Source organism: Trichechus manatus, unplaced genomic scaffold (genome assembly GCF_000243295.1).
Source record: "Trichechus manatus latirostris isolate Lorelei unplaced genomic scaffold, TriManLat1.0 scaffold00017, whole genome shotgun sequence".
In the NCBI taxonomy this organism is placed as follows: Eukaryota; Metazoa; Chordata; class Mammalia; order Sirenia; family Trichechidae; genus Trichechus; species Trichechus manatus.
Genome location: NW_004443953.1, coordinates 17,948,612 through 17,973,556, shown reverse-complemented (window position 1 = coordinate 17,973,556; position 24,945 = coordinate 17,948,612). Strand labels below are relative to the sequence as shown.

Genomic DNA, 24,945 nt, shown 5'->3' with positions numbered 1-24,945 from the left:
GAAAAGATTGAAGTTGTCAAGGATTTCATTTTGCTTGGATCCCTAATTAACATCCATGGAAATGGCAGTCAAGAGATCAAAAGACGCATTGCACTGGGCAAATCTGCTGCAAAAGTATTGAAAAGCAAAGATGTTACCTTCAAGACTAAGGTGCGCCTGACCCAAGCCACAGTGTTTTCAATCGTCTCATATGCATGCGAAAGTTGGACAATGAATAAGGAAGACTGAAGAATTGATGTCTTTTAATTGTGGTGTTGGCAAAGAATACTGAATATACCATGGACTGCTAAAAGAACAAACAAATTTGAAAAAAGAACAACCAGAACGCTCCTTAGAAGCAAGAATGGTGAGACTATGTCTCACATACTTTGGACACGTTATCAGGAAGAATCAGTCCCTGGAGAAGGACATTATGCTTGGTAAAGTAGAGGGTCAGTGAAAAAAAGGAAGACCCTCAATGAGATGGACCGACACAGTGGCTGCAACAATGGGCTCAAGCATAATAATGATTGTGAGGATGGCGCAGGACGGGGCAGTGTTTTTTTCTGTTGTACATAGGGTCGCTATGAGTCGGAACCGATTCAACGGCACCTAACAACAACAATAAAACTACACTAGTGGTTTTGGTGGTTAAATCAAAGTGCTGGTCAGTTCTTGTGTTTTCTTACATAAGCAGTGAAGGCAGATTTCTCCCATCCATGTTGGACCTTAACTCACTCTTACTAAATTTCACAGTGTTATATTTGGCAAAGAGCCTCTGCCTATCAGACATTCTTACATCTTCATTCAGTCATCCAGTATAATTGTTCTTCTTCCCAGCTTCCTGTTCCATGTTATTAAAGGCCATAATCAAATGCCTTACAATGATGTGTGATGTACCAAAAATAAAATGATTCCAGAAATTATTCCTTAAAGCTCTTCTGTGAAATTCTTCTTAGGAGCAAAATAATACCATTTTACTGGTAGATATCTTCACCTATAAATAATGAAAAGCTAATTCAAACTGACTTAAACAATAAGTGGAATTTATTGGCTCGCTATAGGGTCACTATGAGTTAGAATAATCATCTCAACAGCACTGGGTTTTTTTTTTTTAATAACCAAAAAGTTGAGAGGTAGGGTGGACTGTAGGCATGGTGTGATCAGGGCTCTGGCTCCATCTTCCTGCAATTCTCTCAACTCTGCCTTTCCTCTGTTTCATTTGTTATCAGGTTGGAGTCCTCATGGAAGCAAAAAGGGTACAGCATTCTCAGGCCTCTCATCTGCAAACCACATATTCCAGAGCAAAGCAAGGCCTTCTCTTCCTAATCATCGACAAAAGCCCTTCATTCCAGTCTGATTGCAGATCCAGAACCAACTGCTGTATCAAAGCAATACCATACATGGAAGAATTGCTGCCTATCCATGAATCAATTACACTGGCAAGGGGGATGTCAAGCAACATCTACTTCTTGACCATATGTACCCCAAAGAAATACTCCAAAGTGTATTTCTTTAAAAATGTTCTACAATTCAGATTTTGCTATAATTCGGACAGGTTTTCCAATTATTATGACTAAGGTTCTTTAGTCAGGTTAGCAAATGTTTCTTAAAAGGACAGAGAGTATATAATTTATGCTTTGTGGGCCAGCAGTAAAATCAAGGCTGTTATAACCATTTAAAATATAATGATTTAAAAAATGTATAAACGGTCCTTAGTTTGAGAGCTGTAAAAAATAGGTGGGTGGCCAAATTTGGCTTCTGGGCTGTAGTCTGCCAACTCCTGCTTTGGAGCAGTAACTATAAAAGGTATTAAAGAATAGTTTAAACGGAAAGATCTGGAATTAAGAACGCTGTTGTTGTTGTTAGGTGTCACTGAGTCAGTTCCAATTCATAGCAACCCCATGTACAACAGAACAAAACACTGCCTGGTCCTACACTATCCTCACAATCATTGCTATGTTTGAGCCCACTGTTGTAGCCATTGTGTTAATCCATCTCATTGAGGGTCTCCCTCTTTTTCGCTGACCCTCTACTTCACAAAGCATGATGTCCTTCTCCAGGGACTGGTCCCTCCTGATAACATGTCCAAAGTATGTGAGACGAAGTCTCGCATCCTTGCTTCTAAGGAGCATTCTGGTTGTACTTCTTCCGAGATAGATTTGTTTGTTCTTCTGGCAGTCCATGGTATATTCAATATTCTTCACCAATGCTGTAATTCAATTCTTCTTTGGTCTTCCTTATTCACTGTCCACTTTCATATGCATATGAGGCGATTGAAAATGCCATGACTTGAGTCATGCGCACCTTAGTCCTCAATGTGACATCTTTGCTTTGTAACATTTACAGAGGTCTTTTGCAGCAGATTTGCCCAATGCAATGCATCTTTTGATTTCTTGACTGCTGCTTCCGTGGGCGTTGATTGTGGATACAAGTAAAATTAAATCCTTGACAATTTCAATCTTTTCTCTGTTTATCATGATGTTGCTTACTGGTCCAATAAATGATACATTTTACAAATTTACATTTCTGAACAACAAGAAATCTTTACTCATTTGTTATGGATTGAATTATGTCCCCAAAAACGTGTGTTGTAAATCCCAATCTCTATGCCTGTAGTTATAATCCCATTTGGGAATAGGTTGTCTTTGTTATGTTAATGAGGCAGGATTAGTGTAGGGTGTATCTTGAGCAATCTCTTTGGAGATATAAGAGATTAAATAGGGGAGCAGAGGAGAGATGGGGTACGACAGATCCCAGGACACTTGGAGATCTACAAGGAACTAGGAAGCAGAAGCAAAAGAGACAAGGATCTTCCTCCAGAGCCGAAAGAGAGAGAAAGCCTTCCCCCTGAGCCGGTGCTCTCAATTCGGACTCTCCCCTCTCCTGGTCTTTCACACTGCTGCCAGAGTGAGTCACTATCCTGCTAAAAAACCTCTCATTGGCTCCCCCTTATTTGAACAATAAACCCACATTTCTGAGAGTGGCATTAAAAGCTGTCCAGCATGTGTCCCTAACGTTCCCTTCCAGCTGCACTGCTCAGCTCTACAGCCTCAGGACCCTGTGCTCCAGCTACACCAGGCCACCAGCCATCAGCCAAGAACATCATTCCCAGGCCCTACTGAGAATCAGCCTCCAAGAAGCATCTCAAATCCCACGCCCTCCAGGAAGCCTTCCCTGACCCTCAAGTCAGAATTAGGCTTTCTGGCCTCTAAACTCCAAGAGGCTTTCTTTCAGTTTTCCTTTCCTTTCGTGCATTGGAATCACCTGGAGATCTTGTTAAAATGAAGATTCGAATTCAGTAGGTCTGGAGCGGGGCCTGACATTCTGCATTTCTAACAAGCTCCCAGGTGATGCTCATGCTGTTGGTTCAGGGATCACACTTGAGCAGAAAGGCCTGCTATGTTTGTAAACTCCTCATGAACAGGGATCATTTTCATATCTCCCAACCCCACTAGAACAGCTTTGCTTACCAAGAAATGCGTATCAAAGGGAAATTGTTGAATGAAGTGGGCCTCTAAAAAATCATTCTGGCCAATGTCTGTCTTTTCCAAATAAAACAATTTCTCAGCCATAATACGCTTAATTTCTTAAAAGAATAATGACTTCATTATTTTTAAAAAATGATGTATTTATTATTTTTTAAAGGGTAGGCAATACAAGAAAGTACAAAGATGTTTTAAAAACCATCCAGGATCCCACCACCTAAAAACAAATATAATTAATAAGTAGTGACCACTATTCCAGGCATATTTTTGTACATACATATTCAGTTGAAAAGATAGAAGAATGAATGAATGGGAGGGAGGACAGGTAAATGGATACATAGAAATGGAATGATACCATACATATTATTTTAATTAAAAATATTAAAGTTTTCTTTAACAGAAGAAGCAGAAATTGAGCTGAAACTGAAGGAATTGTAGAACTTCAGGTGAATGAGTCTTCACAAGAGATAAAAGTTTCTAAAAGAGCTCTCTAAAGTTAAGAAAAAAATAAAAAACGTTAGGATGTTACTTTTTAACTATGTATTTCAAGTTTAGACTGTAGTTACTGGCAAAATCCATTCCTTATTATGATAGTAAAGAAATTAGCATTCATATTTTCTCCCAGGTATTGGTTTAGATTATTTATATCACTGTTACATTGCCAAGGTTTCTGTTCTATCACCACATTTTCAAAGTTGTTAAGTTTTAATTCAATATATAAACAAAGTTAATACTCACCAGCAAACCTTTAACCACAGCTTTTTCATTTCTGAGTTTTGAATCTGGACTTACCAAATCATCATTGCCTGGAATTTGCTGTCCAGTTTTCTTGAAAATTCATGAGTAGTATATTCCCCCAGCTCATTCCTATTTGAAAATATTATATTTTCCCAGTTCATTCCTATTTGAAGGACAACTTGGCTTGCAATAAAATTCCTGGGTTATTTCTTCTTATACTTAGAGCTTCACAGACATTACTCTACTGTCTTCTGGCACTGAGTAATGCTCTAATAAAGCCAGAGGCCAGCCAATCTTTTTCTCCTTTCATGGACTTGCTTGTTCTGCCTGGATGGTCAGAGGATACTTTCTTCCATTTATCCATCCAATCACCAATTATTAACTGAGTGTGTGCAGTGGGTGCTGTTCTAGTGCTGAGCACTGTCGGAAATGTCTTCATGTGTATTATTCCATATCAGATTTTGTTGGAACACAGTGTATCCATCTGAGCATCAAGACTGTCTTTATTTCAGAAAGTTGTCTTTTATTATATCTTAATTATTTTGTCTTGTTCCATTTATTCTGTTCTCTTCTATTTTTGTTGGGCTGTTACAAAACTTAAGTGAGTTAATATATGAAAATCACTGAGAAGAGTGCTTGGCACTTAATTAGTTTGAAGTAAGCTAGTACTAGGAACGGCAGTGGAGGAGTAGGAGGGTTCTCTTCTTCAGGAATATAAGCTTTATGCCTTCCATGAATCTCTATAATCATTTTTATATCATTATTCTTACTCATTTTCTTTTCTATTATTTCCTCTAGCCTGTCCACCATGTCCCACTACATTTTCAGCTGTGTTTACTCTAATTTTTCATTTCCAGTGTGGCTTACCTCTCCATGTTTATATGTTTCTCTTTCATTTCCTTTTTGAGTACTGCAAGCTTGTTTTTAATTTCCTTTTGTGAGTTTATAATCTCTCATTTGAATTCCTGCAACCCCCAAAAAGTTTTTTTTTCCTTTTTTTTAAGAAAGAGATTATATTATTTATAATTTATTTGAGACTGTGGAAAACTGTTTTCAACTCTACTTTTTTTTTTTGGAAGGGTAATTCCTTGTATAATCCATTTTCTTCATCTGTCTTTTCTTTATGTTCTTTACATATTTATGGCCAAGTCTTCATGCTAGATCTTGTCTTGATATTACTTATCTTTAAATGGAGCCATTTATTTATTGAAGAATTAATAGGATCCACAGAAGGAGAGAAAGGGGGTACTTTATAGCTTCAACTTCAGTTAGTTTTCTTGACCACTCACTCATTAGACGTTTTTTCTTTTTTTTTCCCCTGACCTGGGAGCTTGTTTTTCCCTCATTTTATGTGCAACAGGTTGTGGAGCCTTTTACATGTTAAACTCCATTAGTTCTAATCTAATCTATCAATAAATCAGTCTCCACCCTCACATACACAACACAAACTAGCTGGCTCACAGGCAATTGGGAGAGTGTCCACCCTCAGATCCATCCCCCAGCCACTTGATCACCCTGATCTTGAATAGGGTTTTTCTAGGGATATCACTCACTTCTCCTGTGGCCTGCCCACATTGTTAGCTCTCACTTCTTTAATTAAAGACTACTGTATACACCTTCCTAATCTAAGAAATGAAAATGAAATTTAATGAAATTTGTTTCCTGCTCAAGGCCTGAGGAAGTATGTGTCCACTCTAATTATCTCTTGTTTTCATCTACACTTCATAGTCTGGTAGGCTAATAGTTAAGACTCTTGGTTGCAATGATTCCAACTGATAAAAACCTAATCAAAGTAGCACAAGCTGCCCCTGAGAAAAAATGGAAGGAAGGAAGGAAAGAAAAGGAAGAAGGAAAGAGAAAAGAAAAAGGAACATAACTGGCTCATGTAACAGAGCAGTCTATAATGTGGGTGGAGTAGCTTCAGGCACAGGTGAATCCAGCAGTGTAATATATCATTGAATTTGGTCACTATATTCATTCCTTGGCTCTGCTTGTTTATACATCGCTTTCCTCTCAGAGACTCTAATCACAAGGCAGCGAGACAACCACTGCCAACTCCAAGACTACCTCATCTTTACAGTTTATAAACTTGGACAAAAAGCATTTTCCAAAAGGCTCTGACAGAAGTCTCAGGGAAGAATTCAATTGGCCTGGTTCAGATCATGTGGCCTTCTCTAAAGCAATTGCTGTTACTGGTAAGTTTCAGAACTCTAATTAGCCAGCTCTGGGCAGGGTCACCCTCCTTCAAGCACGGACTGGGCAGCAGTTATTATACAATGAGAGAAAACTTGTTCCTAAAGGAACGTATGTTAAGCAGATAAAAAAATCAAGCCCATATGGCAGGTTTGTTTCATGTTTTGTAGTTTAGGGTTGTATCCAATTTTCTGTTTCACTGATGAGATTTATTTCTCTATTTTTCACTCTTTGTTGTTTTCATTGGGTTTCTGAAGAATGTCTTTGCTTTGCCATCTTTAACGTGACACCTCCTTTTCTTATTTTTGATTTCAACAATACTAACTTCACACAGCACTTGATAGTTTACACACATGTGCTTTCAAGCCTTATTAATCATTGTACAACCTACAGTGGGGGTTTGGGGAAAGGGAACAGGAATGAAGAAGCACAGTAATCCCCATTTTTCATCAGGAAACTGAGCCCATGAAAGAGTTAAGAGATCTGTCAAAGCCCATGCAGCTAAATCAAATAGCTCAGAGAGAACCAAACCTAAACCCAGGGATTCTGGCCCCCATGAAGAGTTCTTGACTCTCCACTACAATCGACTGCTCTTGGGCTTTCCTTTTACAGGCTGCCTTCCCTCCTGTTGGTCACGTTCCCAAATTGCGGCAGTTTGAACAACGTTTACGCAAAAGGCTTTACAGGTTCTTAAACAGACGTATAAAGGGGCTCATTGGATTGAACCATTGGATGGATAGATGGAGATAAACACATACACTTTAAATGGTAGCCTTGTGATTATCAATCCGATAGTAACACAAAGCAATAGATAATGGAGTGCTGCTGAGGAGCAGACCTGCCAAGCCTTAAATGGATTCTTAAGTGGACACACAGAGATTGCCATAATTGGCACACGTTTGAAGAGGACAGTTCCATAAGTGCTTGAGAGTGTGGTCTCTTTTGGAAAGTTAACTAGTCCCCCAAGATCTTGTTTGCAATGATACTTTGCTTAGCAAATCCTTTTTCTATCATAACCAGCATGAAGATAACCTCCAGTCCACCCCATGTCTGAATTATCCCAGATTCTGAATTAAGGGTGCACAAATCAATGCAGTTTCACTGAAGCAAACTATTCTTTTCTTTGTTCTCTCACCTCCCCCCTCACCCCAAAAAAAGCACACAACATGAGGGGGCTGCTCCCACACTGGACAAGCATGTAAGGACCCTGTGCTGGGAGCGTGTCCTCTTTTCCTGTCTCCTTTACATGATCTGCACACACTCCTTCTCACACCCTTCTGTCATCTTGTGCCTCCCATTTTGGGCTGAGCACTCCCTTCCCTCCCTTCTCCTGCCAGCCCAGCTCACTGACAAGAGCCTTTATTTTCTACTTAATGGTCAAAAGATGAAAAAATGTTAATTGAGGGTAGGGTTTTGGCATCAAAACTGGGAATATTCCATTGCATAGCAAAGATCATTTCTTGGAATTATTGACTTAAATGTTTACAAGAAACAATTATCAAGTGTCCCAGACTGATTCATAAATGTAATTAATGAAAGAACTGCTAATAGTTTCCATTTTCTAGTTTCTTTTAATCCTACTGTATAAACTTTTTTTGAGGGGGACATCACTTCAACAACATTCCATCCAATGATTAAAGAAGGTAAAAAGTATAAAGCAAAAGTTATTGAAAGTTAAACCTGCCAGGGTGTATTCCCAGCTCAACTCAGACACAATCTTTATACAATGCAAAAGCCATCCTAACAAAATAAAAAGTAAACAATTAGTGCTGCTGCCAACTCCTCATAATTTTGGACAGTGAGGAAGAAGTGCTTCCAGTACCTAATTATTTGTCCTTTGCTGTTTGTGGGATAAAATATGTAACTGAAAACGCCTTCGCTGTCCCAGACTGGGGAAGACATAATGAACTCTGGCTTGCCAGATTATTCTGCAACATGTGAAGATTTGCAAAAAAAATAAAATAAAATAAAATAGCTCTTGTTTGGTTTTTCCTAGTCAACTTCAATTAGTGTAAGGATGGGTGCAGCAGGATAAATGTTTCCTTTTTACTTCAGCTCTGAAAGAAACACAAGTTTTCCTGCTGCCTTTTATGTGTAAACTCTGAGGTCCACAGCCTATTCTTATTCACCAACTGGAAAAGATTTGTCTGCCATGCCCAGTTTGATGTTTTGTGCTCAACTCCCAAAGTCCCAATTTGAAGTCATTCTCTTCCACTTAAGGAGACATTTCATTTTCCCTTTAATTTAAAAAATGTTCTGAATGCGAAGTGACATCACAAGGACTACTGGGTTGCCTAATATAAATTCTGCACGTGTGACACTCCTCAGGCTATGTCAGCAGGCAAGGTCGGTTCAGCCAAACTAACAAGCTGCCAACTGGCCACTTCGGGGAAAAGTTTTAGGCATGCTACATGTGTACAGCCAAAGTCAGACCCGAAATCTAAAATAAGTGTAACAGATACTTGATCTTAAAATGGCCCATGGAATTTAACCTTGTTAAGCAAATTCAAACTGGGCAGCTGTCCATAATGATCCAATGGAAAGTTCTAGAAAAATATTTTTTTCTAAGTGATTCTATCCAGGCCAAGACCTTCTTTCTGTCTTAGCATCATTACTGGAAGAGACTGGAGAATAGACTCCTGTTCTCCCTGTTCTACCCTCCCATCCCAGGCTCCAACCATTCAAGGCTTCTTTAGTAAAACACCAGGGTAAGAATTCACGTGGCCCCCACAGTGTCCCTTTTTTCACAAATCCTTAATACGGGAGGAAAATTGCTTCTCAGAGAAGCCCTATCCAGGAACATCGTATTAAATAAAGTAATTCTCAATCATTCATTTTATTAGGAAACAGTAGAGAGGTAGATAGATAACTGAAATTCACAGGACCTTCCTGTCTTAATAATAAATTTGCAAAAATAAATATTTTAATCCAGGTCTCTGGATTAAAATCAATTAAGAATAAAATTTTTTATACTGGAGAATAAAATAAATTAAGTGTTACTCTTTTGTAGCATTAACAACAGTGAACTGACCCAAAAGGAAGTAGCAAGAGATTCCAGGTCAGGCAAGAATCCCAAATAACACAAAGAGAACCATCAGTCATCACTCAAGAGCTGACTGGAAGAATCCAACTATAGCAAAGACCTTATTCTGACAGGATTCTGACAGGACTATCAAAGCAGTGTTTTGGTAGGTATGAATGAATGTCTTCCTGAGGATTAAATAAGGAATGATGTAAAACCAACTCCATTCACCCATGAGAAGACATCTCTCCCACTCATGCATGATTAACTTAAAATTTGTTTATAGAAAAGGGAAAAAGCAACTCAATCATCTGCATAAGATAGAGAACAAACTGGTAAATGATATGGTTATCCTAACCAGAAAATGAAATTAAAAAAAAAAAAATACTGACCCTCCACTTCTGAGATGAGATGGTAAGGATGTTGTCCCTTTGAACATATCTTGCTCCTTGACTTCACTGAAGCCTCCATCATAAGTTAACTGAAGTGGGTGACTCTTCAAGTGGTCAACGGCATTTGATTCTGATAAATAAATCCCATTTATTTTCACCATAGAGTCCCCCGTCGTAACTATTTCTTTGGGTTTCACTGTCTTCTTTGCTGTAATAACCAAGGAAATGTTTGTCGAAGTTTTCTTATTTTAGGAATCACTATCTTTCAATACTTTTTTTCAGTCTGAGGATTTAGATGATTTTTAAATTATATATTACTTATAACAATCAAGTCTAGAATTGTACAGCCCAAACCTCCCTGAACATATGCAAGACCTCACCACTATTTTAGGCCTAGTGTCATCAATTCAGCAGGTAAAAAGGAACTGGAAAATGTAGTATCTTATCTTTTTAGCTTAGGGTCTACTGAAGGTAAACACCCAAATTTAAGTTTATGAACTGCTTAATCCACTATAAGTACTTCTGTGTCCAACAATGATAAATATTCTTCCTGAATTTGGTCATGCTAGTAATTTTTCATTTATGTATATATTGAGTGCCTCCCCAGTGTGAGGCACTATCTGAGGCATTTGGGATGCATCAGTGACAAAACAAAGATTCCTGATCTCATAGGGCTTACATCTTAGTAGGGAGAGACAGACAATAAACAGTAAACCATAATAAACAGGTTATGTGATCAACATAAGGTAATAAGTGCTATGGAAAAAATGGAAAAGTGGAGAAGGGTGAGGGGACTAGGAATGGGGGCAGACAGAATTTAAGTATCGTGGTCGTGGTAGGCTTCACGGGCATGTGACCTGTGTAGTTACACAGAGCCCCATGATTAGAAGAACCTGTACTTAGTTTCATGTTCTGCTGTCACCACCTTGGAATTCTTAATAATTTTTAATCGAGGAGTTCCACATTTTCATTGTGCACTGGGCCCAGCAAATTATATAGCAGGTCCTGCATAAGGCCTGAAATGACAGGATGGGTATGGGGAACTGCAGGGAGAAGGAGAGGAGAGAGAAGGAGCTGGAATGTCAGGCTGGCACTAGATCACTACAGAGCTGCTCCGGGTGCTAAGGAGTTGAGACTTCATCCCCTATGACAAACCAGCCAAATCCAGCCGGTCTCCTGTTTTTGTACAGCCCACCAGCTAAAAATGGTTTTTATATATTTTTAAATGGTTTAAAACAAAAACAAAAGAAGAATAATATTTTGTGACACATGAAAATTATATGGAAATTTAAATTTCAGGTATAATGGCAGAGTTGAGTAGGGGAGACTGAGATTGCATGGACTGGGAAGTCTTTTTACTTACTATGTGGCCCTTTACAGAAAAAGTTCGCTGACTTCTGCACGATGCCAGTGTTTCCCAAACTGTGTCTCCCAAAAGACAGATTTCAATGTCAAGTAGGCTTGGGAAATGCTGGTTCATCTTAAACAAGTCTTTACCAAATGACTTTACCAACCCTTTAATATGCTAGTATGCGGTGTGTAAGTCTCCAAGAGGGAGAGGAAGTGGCAGTGTTTCTCAGACTCATTTGAGCATTGTACCCTTCTTCTAAGGAAAAGCTATTAACCAAAAGTATTCCCTAGAACTTAGTTTGGCAAACTTTCCTTTGGGCATAGGGAACTTCTACAGGGTTTTCAGCAAGGGGATGATGCAATATGATTTTGATTTGCTTCCCGACCTCTCATCCCTTATGACACACACAGAAAATGGCATTTTTCATGGTCCACTGGGACAAACAAGCAAGGCTGCCGCTCACAGTCATGTCTGGTCAGCAGCTTGGGTTTCCTCAGGCTCTGCTGGTTGCTCCAAGGGCTGAGGATCATTGTGTTGACCCACCCGCAGCCTAACTGCAGCACCCCAGTGAGCTGGGGAAGACTAAAAGGACCAAGACAGGAGAGCTAGAAGACCAGGGACAATGTAAGGGGTGACAAGGCCTGGATTGTGGCAGTGGTGAGTCCTTGGGTGGCACAAACGGTTAATGTACTCAGCTGCTAACCAAAAGTTGGAGGCTCAAGTCCACCCAAAGGCACCTCTTAAGAAAGGACTGGTGATCTACTTCTGAAACATCAGCCACTGTAAACCCTATGGAGCAAGGTTCCACTCTGACATACATAGGGTCGTCATGAGTCAGAATTGACTCAACAGCAACTGGTTTGGCTTTTTGTGGCAGTGATGGGAAAGGAGAATGCAAACTCAAGAGGTATTTAGAAAGCCAGTGAGGGCCTGGAGACGGAAGAGATGACAGGGATTGGTGAGAAGGTGGAGACTCTTCTGAGCCTCTGCCTGACTTGAATTAACTAGGGAGGTGTTAGTAACACTGCCACCTTCAGCCAGAACCCTATTTGAACACAAAGCAATTAAGCTTCTGGCCTTTGAGGTAACTGATGTCTATACACTTCTCCTCCCCTTTTATTTTCCTAATCCAGGTATTCTAAACTTGCACCACACCCCCAGCCCTTGCCTGTGGGGCTGCATGGGTTACAGTGTACTTTACAACAGAGGGAGAGATGAGTCTTCTGTCTAGTGGCCTCAGTTATCTAATAAAGGCTACCTTTCCTAAATAACAGAGGGACTCTGAAATGAAACCCAGGTTGCTCCTGACCAAATGACAATGATTCCAAGGATGGAGAGCTAAGTTATGTTGTTAAATTGGGCCGTGTGTGCTTTTAGAGTGACAATCACTTTTTACTGCCATTATTGCCTGAGTGCTGACACAGACCTCAGGGGTTAGGAGAATGTTAAAGTGGAGCAACTGCAGACAGGATGGATACACGAACCCTACAAACACATGCTTCAGCACAACTTGGAGGCACGAAGCCAGCTTTGGTGCTGGGAAAGGACAGTCACAGATGGCACCTCTCAGAGCAAAGGTGAGGTGCTGTCGCCATACAAGGGCCAAGTGGTCCAGGAGCGGGGGAGCAAAGTCATCGGGGCAGCACAAAGGATGAGGATAGTGAAACATCTGTCTCCTCAGTCACCTTCACATAAACGTGAACAGCTCGGCAAGCAGAAGGGTTTTCAAATGTGAACTACCAAGATCTACATGCGTAAAAAATGTATGTAGCAGTCACACTCAGAAGCAAAAATATATAACAAACAAATGTTGAGTAACCATCACACAAGCCCTGCCATCCCGTTTATGAAAAGTGACCCTGCTCCTCTCTAAGTCTGCACTCTCACCCCCTCAGGCTCCAGATCCCATCTCCTCTCATCTTGGTAGGGACTTCGCTCCTGCAATTACCTCCTTTCTGATTTCACTGGTCAGACGTGGGACCCCAGCAGTGGAACTTCTGAAAAATTTCTCAGGTGATTCTAATGTGCAGCTCCAGTTAAGAACTGCTATTGAAGAGAAAACATAAATTGGAATACACCTCTGCCCTGCTTAAGCCCGGCCCTGGTTTTTCATTGCAACTAGACTGAAGTCCGTGCCATTTTCCACAACCCGAAGTCCTGCCGGCCCTTTGACCTCAGCTCCCTCGCCTTTCCCTCAGTTAACCACCTGCCAGCAGCGCTGGCCTTCATTTCCCCCACCGCCCATGCTTGTTCCCATCTCGGCCTTTGTACCTGCTGTTCCTTCAGCGTGGGGCACCCCCTCCCAGATTTTTACGTGGCTGCTTCCTTCTCATGATTCATACCTCACCTTAAATATCACCTCCTCAACGACACCTTCCAGAGCCACCTGAACATAAGCAAATTACCCCGGCCACAGGCATTCTCTGCCCCATTCTCTTGTTTATCTGCTTCACAGCAGTCCTCAGAACCCAAATTATTGTTTAGATTGGTTTTCCTGTTTACTGTCTCCCCTTACTAGACTGTAAACTCTGTGAGGGCAGGACTTGGTCTGGTTTGTCAACGCATATGTTGGCCTAAGAGTGGTGCCTGGTACTCAGTAGGGGCTCAATAAATATCTGACAGACTGTGCTATAGAAACCCTGGTAGCGTAGTGGTTAAGAGCTACAGCTGCTAACCAAAAAGTAAGCAGTTCGAATCCAACAGCTGCTCCTTGGAAATCCTATAGGGCAGTTCTACTCTGTCCTACAGGGTCACTGAGTCGGAATCGACTCGACAATGGGATTGGTTTGGTTGGGACTGTGCTATAAAAGAAACACATTGGGACATCAAGGTCATACAAGCTGCCTAGTTATATGGCATCACAGGGTGATGCACATATTATGTACTTCTTTGCTTTTTCCTTTCTCCTTTATTCTACCTCTTCATCTCCATCAGATGTCACTAACTCCAAAGCCCAGGGGGGCCAAACAGGAAAATGAGTGAAATGGGCTGGGGAGACATGGTGAACTACAGATCATATCCCAGGCTAAAGGGGGCGGATGCTACTCAGCTCCAATTATTCCTTATTTTGGCTACAGGGAATGGGGAGCCAGTGCTGCTACAATGTCTGATTTTTCACAAGAAGCCATGAGATCTTCTACTTTTTAAATGTCGACAACTAATTAAGAGAAAAAACTTCTGTGGCAAACAAGTATGACCGGCGGTGGCTTGTAACCTTTGGGATCCATCTGCAGATTTTCTCCTCTCTGTGAATGTAAACCTACCCTCTTCATCAATTCTTGCTGACTGAGGTACAGCCAGTTTTGCCAGCACTGGTAAAGTAGTTTTCCAGCTTTTTGAGCACACACAGTAAGAAGCAAATGTATAATATGACCCTGAACACACAAATATGTAATTGAAATAGTCTCTTAAAGCAATACTTACCCTTACTGTTACCTTCATATTCTATTCTACTTGATTTTTTTTTAAAGGCTGGTTGTGACCCACTACACTGATTGTCATCCCACAAGTGGGTCATTTCCTGCAGTTTGAAAAACGCTGTTCTAGTATGCCCTGGAGGACAGTCCCAATTATTGGTGGCTCCTTCAGCACGCGAGGTCTTTAGCCTCTCTGTTCCCAGGTTTAGATCCCAGCCAGCAATTTTGTGGCAGTACCAAAAGTCCCATTCAATGCTTGCTTACATATTCCCACGGGATCAGAAAGGCATTTTCAAAGACCTCAGTGTACATTATCTGAATCTTAAGTACGCCTAATGAAATTAACAACTTTTTGAACTCTAATTTAAAAATCATTTATTTCTTATATATGTGAACCCGTCCATCAGGAAAAATACTTATCCTAATATTCCTTTCCTACCAAGTAATTTAAAAACAAAAACAACTGTGATATTTATGTATTCCTTATTAACGCCTAGAAAAATGTATCGGTGATGTTACTTAGGCATTTTTTGCACATTATTAACTAAGCCTTAGTTAATGTAAAAATCATCTGGAATTAGGAAAAATCATATAAAACTAGCCTTTGTGTGCAAATTCAAGAAGCATGTCTGTCCCCAGGTTTGAAAGGATGTTACATGGCCTTACACTCAGCGGGAAGAAGGGTTCTGTCCGGCAGCAGCACCCCCTGCGAGGCAGCCCTGAATAAGCGTGCCCGGGCACTGCTTATTCTTCGAATCTTCGCGGGGTCCACTGGGGGTTTAGGAAGGGAAAGGCAGGGATCCTCCTCTGTGGTGGGAGATGTTGGAGTTTTCGGTTTCTGGAAAGAGATTTTTTAAATGATTGGCATGAGTTTCTGTGTTTCAGATAAGTCTCACTACCCTGGAGCTGGCCCTGACACTTCCAGAAGAATACAGGGCTTTCTGCTTGGCTCCATTCTGGCCCGAGTCTATCGTCTCATTGGACCATCTCACCTAAGGTGTATATAAATAACTTACTGTTTTCTTCAATTATATTGTGAGTAAATACTCTGCCTCCCTACTCAGAATATTCGGGGGTTGGGGAAAAGGTCGCCCATGCTTGAAAACAGGTATTACCTATATAAGAGACTATGAGGTTAGGTACAGTATGTTCTACATGCTTTGAACATATTTGTATTCAAATTCAATTCAGTTCAAAAAACATTTATTGGGCACCCATATGCACCAACCACCACTTGTCTGTCAGTTTGTCATTCTGGTGGCTTGTGTGTTGCTGTGATGCTGGAAGCTATGCCACCAGTATTTCAAATACAAGCAGGGTCACCCATTTTGGACAGGCTTCAGCAGAGCATCCAGACTAAGACAGACTAGGAAGAAGGACCTGGCGATTTACTTTAAAAAAAATTGGCCAGTGAAAACCTTATGAATTGCAACAGAACACTGTCTGATATAGTGCCAGAAGATGACCCGCTCAGGTTGGAAGGCACTCAAAATATGACTGAAGAGAGCTGCCTCCTCAAAGTAGAGTGAATGAAGTAATGACATGGATGGAGTAAAGCTTTCAAGACCTTCATTGGCTGATGTGGCACGACTCAAAATGAGAAGAAACAGCTGCAAACATCCGTTAGTAACTGGAACACGGACTGTACAAAGTATTAATCTAGGAAAATTGGAAGGCGTTAAAAATGAAATGGAATGCATAAAGATTGATATCCAAGGCATTAGTGAGCTGAAATGGACTGGTATTGGCCATTTTCAATCGGACAATCATATGGTCTACTATGCCGGGAATGGCAAATTGAAGAGGAATGGTGTCATGTTCATCATCAAAAAGAACATTTCAAGATCTATCCTGAAGTACAATGCTGTCAGGGATAGGATAATATCCATACACCTACAAAGAAGACAAGTTAATATGACTATAATTCAAATATAAACACCAACCACTAATGCCAAAGATGAAGAAATTGAAGATTTTTACCAACCTCTGCAGTCTGAAATTGATCAAACATTCAATCAAGATACAGTGATAATTACTGGTGACTGGAATGTGAAAGTCGGAAGTAAGAAGGATCGGTAACTGGAAAATATGGCCTTGATGATAGACACGACGGAAGATCGCATGATAGAATTTTGCAAGTCCAATGACATATTCATTGCAAATACCTTTTTTCAACAACATAAACGGCGACTATACACGAACGTGGATCTTACTGGATGTAATACAGGGATCAAATCGACTACATCTGTGGAAAGAGAGGACTGAGAAGCTCAGTATCATCAATCAGAATAAGGCCAGGGGCCGACTGTGGAATAGACCATCAACTGCTCATATGCAAGTTCAAGGTGAAGCTGGAGAAAATTAAAACAATTCCACAAAAGTCAAAGTATGACCCTAAGTATATCCCACCTGAATTTAGCGACATTTAGAGACATCTCAAGAATAGATTTGATGCACTGAACGCTAATGACCGAAGACCAGACGAGTTGTGGAATGACATCAAGGACATCATACATGAAGAAAGAAAAAGGTCATTAAAAAGACAGGAAAGAAAGAAAAGACCAGAATGGATGTCATAAGAGACTTTGAAACTTGCTCTTGAACATACAGCAGCTAAAGCAAAAGGAAGAAATGATCACATAAAAGAACTGAACAGAAGATTTCAAAGGGCAGCTCAAGAAGACAAAGTAAAGTATTATAATGAAATGTGCAAAGACCTAGAGTTAGAAAACAAAAAGGGAAGAACACGCTCAGCATTTCTCAAGTTGAAAGTACTGAAGAAGAAATTCAAGCCTCGAGTTAAAATACTGAAGGATTTTATGGGCAAAAAATTGAACGACACATGAAGCATCAAAAGAAGATGGAAGGAACACACAGAGTCACTGTATCAAAAAGAATTGGTTGACGTTCAACCATTTCAGGAGGTAGCATATAATCAAGAACTAACAGTACTGAAGGAAGAAGTCCAAGATGCACTGAAGGCATTGGCAAAAAACAAGGGTCCAGGAATTGACGGAATACCAATTGAGATAATTCAAGAAACGGATGCAACGCTGGAAGCACTCATTCGTCTATGCCAAAAAATTTGGAAGACAGCTACCTGGCCAATAGACTGGAAGAGATCCACATCTGTACCCATTCCAAGGAAAGGTGATAAAATGAAATGCAGAAATTATTGAAGAATATTATTAATATCATATGCAAGTAAAATTATGCTAAAGATCATGCAAAAGAGTTTCAGCAGTGAGTACACTGACAGGGAACTGCCAGAAATTCAAGCTGGATTCAGAAGAGGATATGGAACCAGGGATATCGTTGCTGATGTCAGATGGATCTCGGCTGAAAGCAGAGAATACCAGAAAGATGTTTACCTGTGTTTTATTGACTATGCAAAGGCATTCGACTGTCTGGATCATAACAAATTATGGATAATATTGAGAAGAATGGAAATTCCAGAATACTTAATTGTGCTCATGTGGAACGTGTACACAGACCAAGAGGCAGTTGTTTGAACAGAACAAGAGAATACTAAGTGGTTTAAAACCAGAAAAGGTGTGCATCAGGGTTGTATCCTTTCACCATACTTACTCAGTCTGTATGCTTAGCAAATAATCCAATAAGCCCGACTATATGAAGAAGAATGCGGCATCAGGATTGGAGGAAAACTCATTAACAACCTGCGATATGCACATGACACAGCCTTGCTTGCTGAAAGCGAAGAAGACTTGAAGCACTTACTGATGAAGATCAAACACTACAGCCTTCAGCATGGATTGCACCTCAACATAAAGAAAACAAAAATCGTCACAACCGGAAACAACCGGACCAATAAGCAACACATCATCATAAGCAGAGAAAAGATTGAATTTGTCAAGGATTTCATTTTACTTGGATCCACAAGCAATGCCCATGAAAGCAGCAGTCAAGAAATCAAAAGACGGATTGCACTGGGCGAATCTGCTGCAAAAGACCTCTTTGAGGACTATATCACCTTGAGGACTAAGGTATACCTGACCCAAGCCATGGTATTTTCAATCACCTCATATGCATGCAAAAAGGAAGACAATGAATAAGGAAGAAGAATTGATGCATTTGAATTATGGTATTGGTGAAGAATACTGAATATACCATGGACTGCCAGAAGAACAAACAGATCTGTCTTGGAAGAAGTACAGCCAGAATGCTCCTTAGAAGCAAGGATGGCAAGACACCATCTCACATATTTTGAACATGTTATCAGAAGGGATCAGTCCTAGAAAAAGACATCATACTTGGTAGAGGGTCAGTGAAAAATAGGAAGACCCTCAACGAGATGGACTGACACAGTGGCTGCAACGATGGGCTCACACATAGCAACGACTGTGAGGACGGCCCAGGGCAGGGCAGTGTTTTGTTCCATAGTACATAGGGTTGCTATGAGTCGGAAGTGGCTCAATGGCACCCAAGAACAACAGCAACATGTGCCAAGCACTATGTAACATATAAATACTACCTTTACACATTTTGGACTCCACAAATGTATTTTTTTAAGGGATATAAAATTTAAAAAATAATTTAGGTTAAAAAGTCACAAGGCTTAAGCAAGAAGTTATTTTAGAGTTATATAAAAATGTTTTATTTTCTACATCTCAAGAATTCTATGCCGATAGTCTTTGGAAAAAAAAATTACTGGCATAATTCCAATTCCTTAAAAGATGTTTAAAAATATCTGCGCCAAGCACTGTGCCACCCAGAGCTCACTCTGGTCTAACCTCCAGATGGTGACAGTCTCTACCCAGGACCAGAACCTCACAGGGTGGCTTGGTAGTCCTGTCTCTCCTGCTTCCTCCGACTTTAGTACTACTAATTGTCTCTGAAAGAGCAATCTTATGGCAGCAAGTGCTTTTAGCTCTCTAACCAAAGATAATCAAATTATACTTCCTAAAGTCACTTCCATAATATGTGAAATGAATGACTCCCTAGAGAATAAGTTAATCAACAGCAAGAAAAAAAAAATTTTTTTTTTTTTTTTGAAATCCAGTGTGAAATTCAAGTCAGGAAACTTGGAAAAATGGGTAAGGTTATCTATCATGTATGACCCATAATCTCAAACACTCACTTCTTCATATATATTAAAAGCACAAAGACAGCTATATAAGAGTTTTCCTTCCAAGAAGTTATTTATTTCAATAATGATGACATTATTCAAAATATTTATTTCCTCTTGCTCACTTGCATCCAGAATGTGTTTACAAGCCAGACAAGAAAAATTATTATTATACTTTAGACATACTTTTTTTTTTTTTTAAATGAAAAAGGGTAAATAAAATAATCAGCATAATATAGTGGCAAGAGTAAACGATTTTGGGATCAAACAGATCCGGAGTGGAATCACCTTTCTAGCTACGTGAACTTGGGCAGGCCATTCACTGCTCTGAACTTCGCCAGCTTTAAAATGGAGACAACAGAGTGGGGACATTGAGAGGATCGAATGAGCTGACATATACAAAATCCCTGTCACGGGGGTTTAAGAAATGCTAGCTCTCTTTCCTATGCAAGTTGCCCACTCCTTATTTATCGGATTTGATCCCAAACTACTTTTAACTCTTCCCAAAAGTCAAGGCCCTAGCCTCTGACACAACCTTGCTGGAATAAAGACTCTTATAAAACGGGGTTTCTGAGGGCTCTATTCTGAAGGAGGTAATACTTATTTGCCTGTATACTTGTTTAATCAGTAGTCACTTCGCTTTTTAGTCTCCCTAATTTGTTGCAACGGCGGCAGTGTTGGTTCAGCGGGGGAATTCTGACCTTCCATCCTGGAGACCTTGGTCTGATTCCCAGCCAATGCACCTCACGTGCAGCCACTACCCATCTGTCAGTGAAGGGTCTCATGTTGCTTTGATGCTGAACAGGTTCCAGCAGAGCTTCCAGACTAAGATGAACCAGGAAGAAAGGCCTGGTGATCTACTTTAGAAAATAAGCCAATGAAAACCCTGTGGATCACAAAGGTCCAATCTGTAACCAATCATGGAGATGGTGCAGGGCGTGGCAACATTTCATTCCATTGTGCACAGGGTCGTCATGAGTTTGGGGCAGAATCAATGGCAGCTAACAACGATTTGTATATTCCAAAACATTCATAAAAATACAACTTAGGCTATGAAGCAAATGCTAAAAAAAATACAGGAAAATAAGTGCTTTAGACATAAATAATTATGAAAAATGAAATACATAAGAATAATCTCAGTACTGAATGTAGTTACAGGTTTTCTTGTCTCAAAATGTCTATACTCTGTAGGTAGCTTGAAACTGAAAAAGATTGAAAACTCTGACAAATAATAATGCAGATAAAGCAAATTACTTCTTTTATAGATGCCTTAACTGTTATAAATGTTTTGGGTACTAAATAAAAGTTCTTGTAAAAAGGGAAAATATAGTTTCGCAAAGCTGATATTTACTCAAAAGACAGTAACTGAGTCATCTCTGACTGGCAAGAAAAAATCCCCTAACTGATCCCTGATAAAAGGCATTATTTCCCTAGTGCAAAATTATTAACTGTTTATGCAATGAAAACATTAGTTCCATTTACTCCTGACCTTTAATAAAATATTTATTCTATTTAAATATTTATCTTGCTGGGCTACTTGAAATATAAGGTGATACCTGTAAAGCATTTTAATTCCTCAAGAGAGAAAACTATGAAACAAGACATCAATTTCTTTCATGCCAAGTTCTACAAAGCATTATTCCACTTTGTGGAACAAAATGGTTTTTAAGAAGAAAACCAGTTAAAAAAAAAAAAAGTTCTTCTAAAATTCACTTCAAATAAATGTTTAAGTGGAGACTGGGTGGTACAAATAGCTAACACGCTTGGCTGCTAACCTAGACTGGAGGTTTGAGTCTACCCAGAGGTGTCTTGGAAGAAAGGCCTGGCCATCTATTTCCAAAAATCAGCCATTGAAAACCCTCTGGAGCACAGTTCTACTCTGACACACATGGGCTAGCCATGAGTCAGAGTCAACTGGATGGCAACTAGTTAAAGGCACAAGTAATGCTACAAATAAGCGTAAATCTTCACTTAAGAACTTTACCTCCCTCACGTTTTGTTTCATGACACTAATCAGTGACTTGAGTACAACCAAGGATACTTGGAAAGTACTTGGAAAGAACCTACTGAAGACAGGAAGACTACTTTCATAGAACAACCCAACCAAGGATGAGGCAATTCATAGAACATCTGAAGGATCTGGCTGGCCATGGCTGTTAGGCCAGCACAGTGGTCCTTGACCACCTTCTGATATTCCTCCTCAGGATCACCAGACGGGAAGGCCAGGGCCATCCTCCATCTTATGGGAAGATTGGAAAGGGAGTCGATGATATTCCACCTCAGAGGAAAAGTTGCTTATGAATTAATTTGTAAAGGAACAGAACACACACCCCTCACAATAAAAGGCCTCTTGGAAGTCAGAAAACAAATATTAAAAATTCTTTCAAATACATAACCTTTTTAAGATTTGGCAATTCAGTGTACACTTCTATTACTATAATTTTCTCCGCAGGTACTCTGGGCAACTCTGTCACTCTCAGCATGTGACTCACCGCTATAATGTTACCATTTGTTTCAGAAATAGCGATAGAAAAAACACGGCTTTGACATTCTCGCTCTACTTTTTCTTATTCTAGATCTACCTCTATGCCCAAGGTATATGTGGGTTTCTAAGTCCCTTTCTTTTTAAATTATATTAAATTTTGTTTCACTTGTCAAATACTTGGAGCTTGGTTCATATAAAATATAAAAAACAGCCCAAACTAATGTATGTTGTTAGAGTGAGAAAAATAGTTACCCTGGGGGACAGTAACTGAGGGAGAGATGATGAGGATTTCTGGGGTGCTGGTAGTGATGTACACCTTTTTTTTTTTTTTTGAATGCTGGTTTAGTTTGTGTAAAATTATCAAGCTGTACTCTTATGATTTGAGTTCTTTGACTATGTCAATAAAATGTTTTAAAAAAATACTTGGAGCTTAAATAACTGGGCTCTCTAGGAAACAGAGAGAGAATTCTATTTTGACAATGATAATGATGAAAGACAAAATTACTTATTTATTCACATGGTTATGTCTCTTTTCCTAATTTATACACTCCGAAGTAGGAGAGCAGTAGTTGCTGTGTATATACATCCATACAGCGGCTAAACAGAGCAGCACAATGAAAATAGGAATAACTAGCGCCCAACTACAGAAGAACATCATGGTTAGTAAAGTGGAGGGTCAGCAAAAAAGAGGAAGACCTTCAATGAGATGGATTGACACAGTGGCTGCAACGATGGGCTCAAGCACAGTGACTGTGAGAATGGTACAGTACTGGGCAGTGTTTCATTCTGTTGTACACAACGTGGCTATGAGTTGGAACTGACTCGACAGCACCTACGGACACAATAACAACCTCCCAACTGCCCCATGTCTCAGAGCTGTGGTGGGAAGGTGAGGTAGTCCAAGAAAGAAAGAAGATGCACCTGGGCATAACTGTATAGCAGGCAGAATAAATGCTAGTGGAAGATTGCACATTACTGCACTTTTCTCCCCTCTATATCATTACAGGTGCTAGTGGGAACCCAGTGAGCTGGTCAGGCCAGTGGGCTAAGGACAGAGTGGTGAGGAAGCAGGAGCCATCAGTTTCCATCATTCTCAGAAGCCCTGGGCATTCCAGAGTGTAGGCTTCCCATTGTCTGCTGGAGGGCATGGGGAGAGCACAGGCCAGATAGGGAGGAGAGAAATGGAGAGGTGGGTAAGTGTACAAGAGCAAAGAGTTCAGCTAATCTGTTAAATGGAGACGCTAAATGGGTTGCTCTCTGGGTCCCTTCTTCCCTAGAGGACTGCAGGTGGAGTAAAAGGCAAGCCAGTCTGAGAAAGGATCGTAGATTCAAAAAGTGCTGAAATTCAATTGGTTAGGTCTTCACAAATTCTTTAGAAAGACTGTCCCTTAACTATGAGTCAGTCTCCTTCTCTCTTCTTCCTTTTCTCCTCCCTCCAGTTTCTCCTTTTTCCCACTCTCCTTCCCTTCCCTCCTATTTCCTTTTACCTCCTCCTTTGTCAATTTAGTGGTTACTGGAGCAAAGGGCTCATTAAAGGTGAAATAGAAAAGAGAAAAGAAGGTGGAAGGGCAGGTATTATGAGGCCATTTTCAGAATTTTTTGACCGGGAGCCTCAAATTTTAATCATTGTTGAAAATGAAATAAACTTAAGACCCTTACAAAATCCATTATCACAACAGAAAAGTCAAACTAAAGGAATCATTTTACTTTAATATGAGGATTTGTTAGCTTACTTTTCCTTTGAATATGGAACCCAACCATTCTGCAGTAAATAAACTCAATTTCAATGACCCTAAAGAGAGACTAAAACCAAACCAGTTACTGTCAAGTCAGTTCTGACTCTGTGGTGGGTTTTAACTACCAACTTCTCGGTTAGCAGTTGAGTACTTACTTGTTTGCACCACCCAGGGACTCCCTAAAGAGAGACAAATGCCAGTATTATCTTAGCCTAACACTTAATACTGCAGTCCAAAAACTGCACCAGTTTGACAAGGATCAAGCTACTCCAGAAATAAAGATTTTTGGGAAAGTTGTTGTTGTTAGGTGCCGTCGAGTCAGTTCCGACTCACAGTGACCCTATGGACAAGAGAATGAAACACTGCCCGGTCCTATGCCATCCTCACAATTGTTGTTATGCTTGCTCATCTTTGCAGCCAGTGTGTCAATCCATTTCGTTGAGGGTCTTCTTCTTTTTTGCTGACCCTCTACTCTACCTTCATGATGTCCTTCTTCAGGGACTGATCCCTCCTGATAACATGTCCAAAGCATGTGAGACATAGTCTCGCCATCCTTGCTTCTAAGGAGCATTCTGGTTGTACTTCTTCCAAGACAGATTTGTTCTTCTGGCAGTCCATGGTATATTCAATATTCTTCGCCAACACCACAGTTCAAAGGTGTCAATTTTTCTTTGGTCTTCCTTATTCATTGTCCAGCTTTTGCATGCAAATGAGGCAAATGAAAATACCATGGCTTGGGTTAGGCACACCCTAGTCTTCAAGGTGGCATCTTTGCTTTTCAACACTTTAAAGAGGTCTTTTGCAGCACATTTGCCCAATGCAATGTATCTTTTGCTTTCTTTTCTTTTTTTAATTGTTGTAGTTTATATGAAGTTTACATTTCAAGTTAGTCTCCCATACAAAATTTTATACATACATTGTTATGTGACCCTAATTGCTCACCCCGTTCTGCGACAGCACACTCCTCCTTTCCGCCCCTGATTCCCCATGTCCATTCAACCAGTTCCTAACCCTCTCTGCCTTCCCATCTCACCTCCGGACAGAAGCTGCCCCTTTGGT

General features: G+C 40.1%; 1 protein-coding gene across 1 annotated transcript in view; it reads right to left on the bottom strand.

The window, feature by feature from the left end:
- ARMC2 (armadillo repeat containing 2) overlaps positions 1 to 24,945 on the bottom strand; it is a 126,257-nt gene that overhangs the window by 83,091 nt on the left and 18,221 nt on the right. Inside the window, exons 4-5 of the mRNA XM_004372448.2 lie at positions 15,246 to 15,417; positions 9,813 to 10,020 (exon numbers count right to left, since the gene is read on the bottom strand). Of these exons, the coding sequence (XP_004372505.1) occupies positions 9,813 to 10,020; positions 15,246 to 15,417 (380 nt within the window). The remainder of the gene's footprint in view (positions 1 to 9,812; positions 10,021 to 15,245; positions 15,418 to 24,945) is intronic.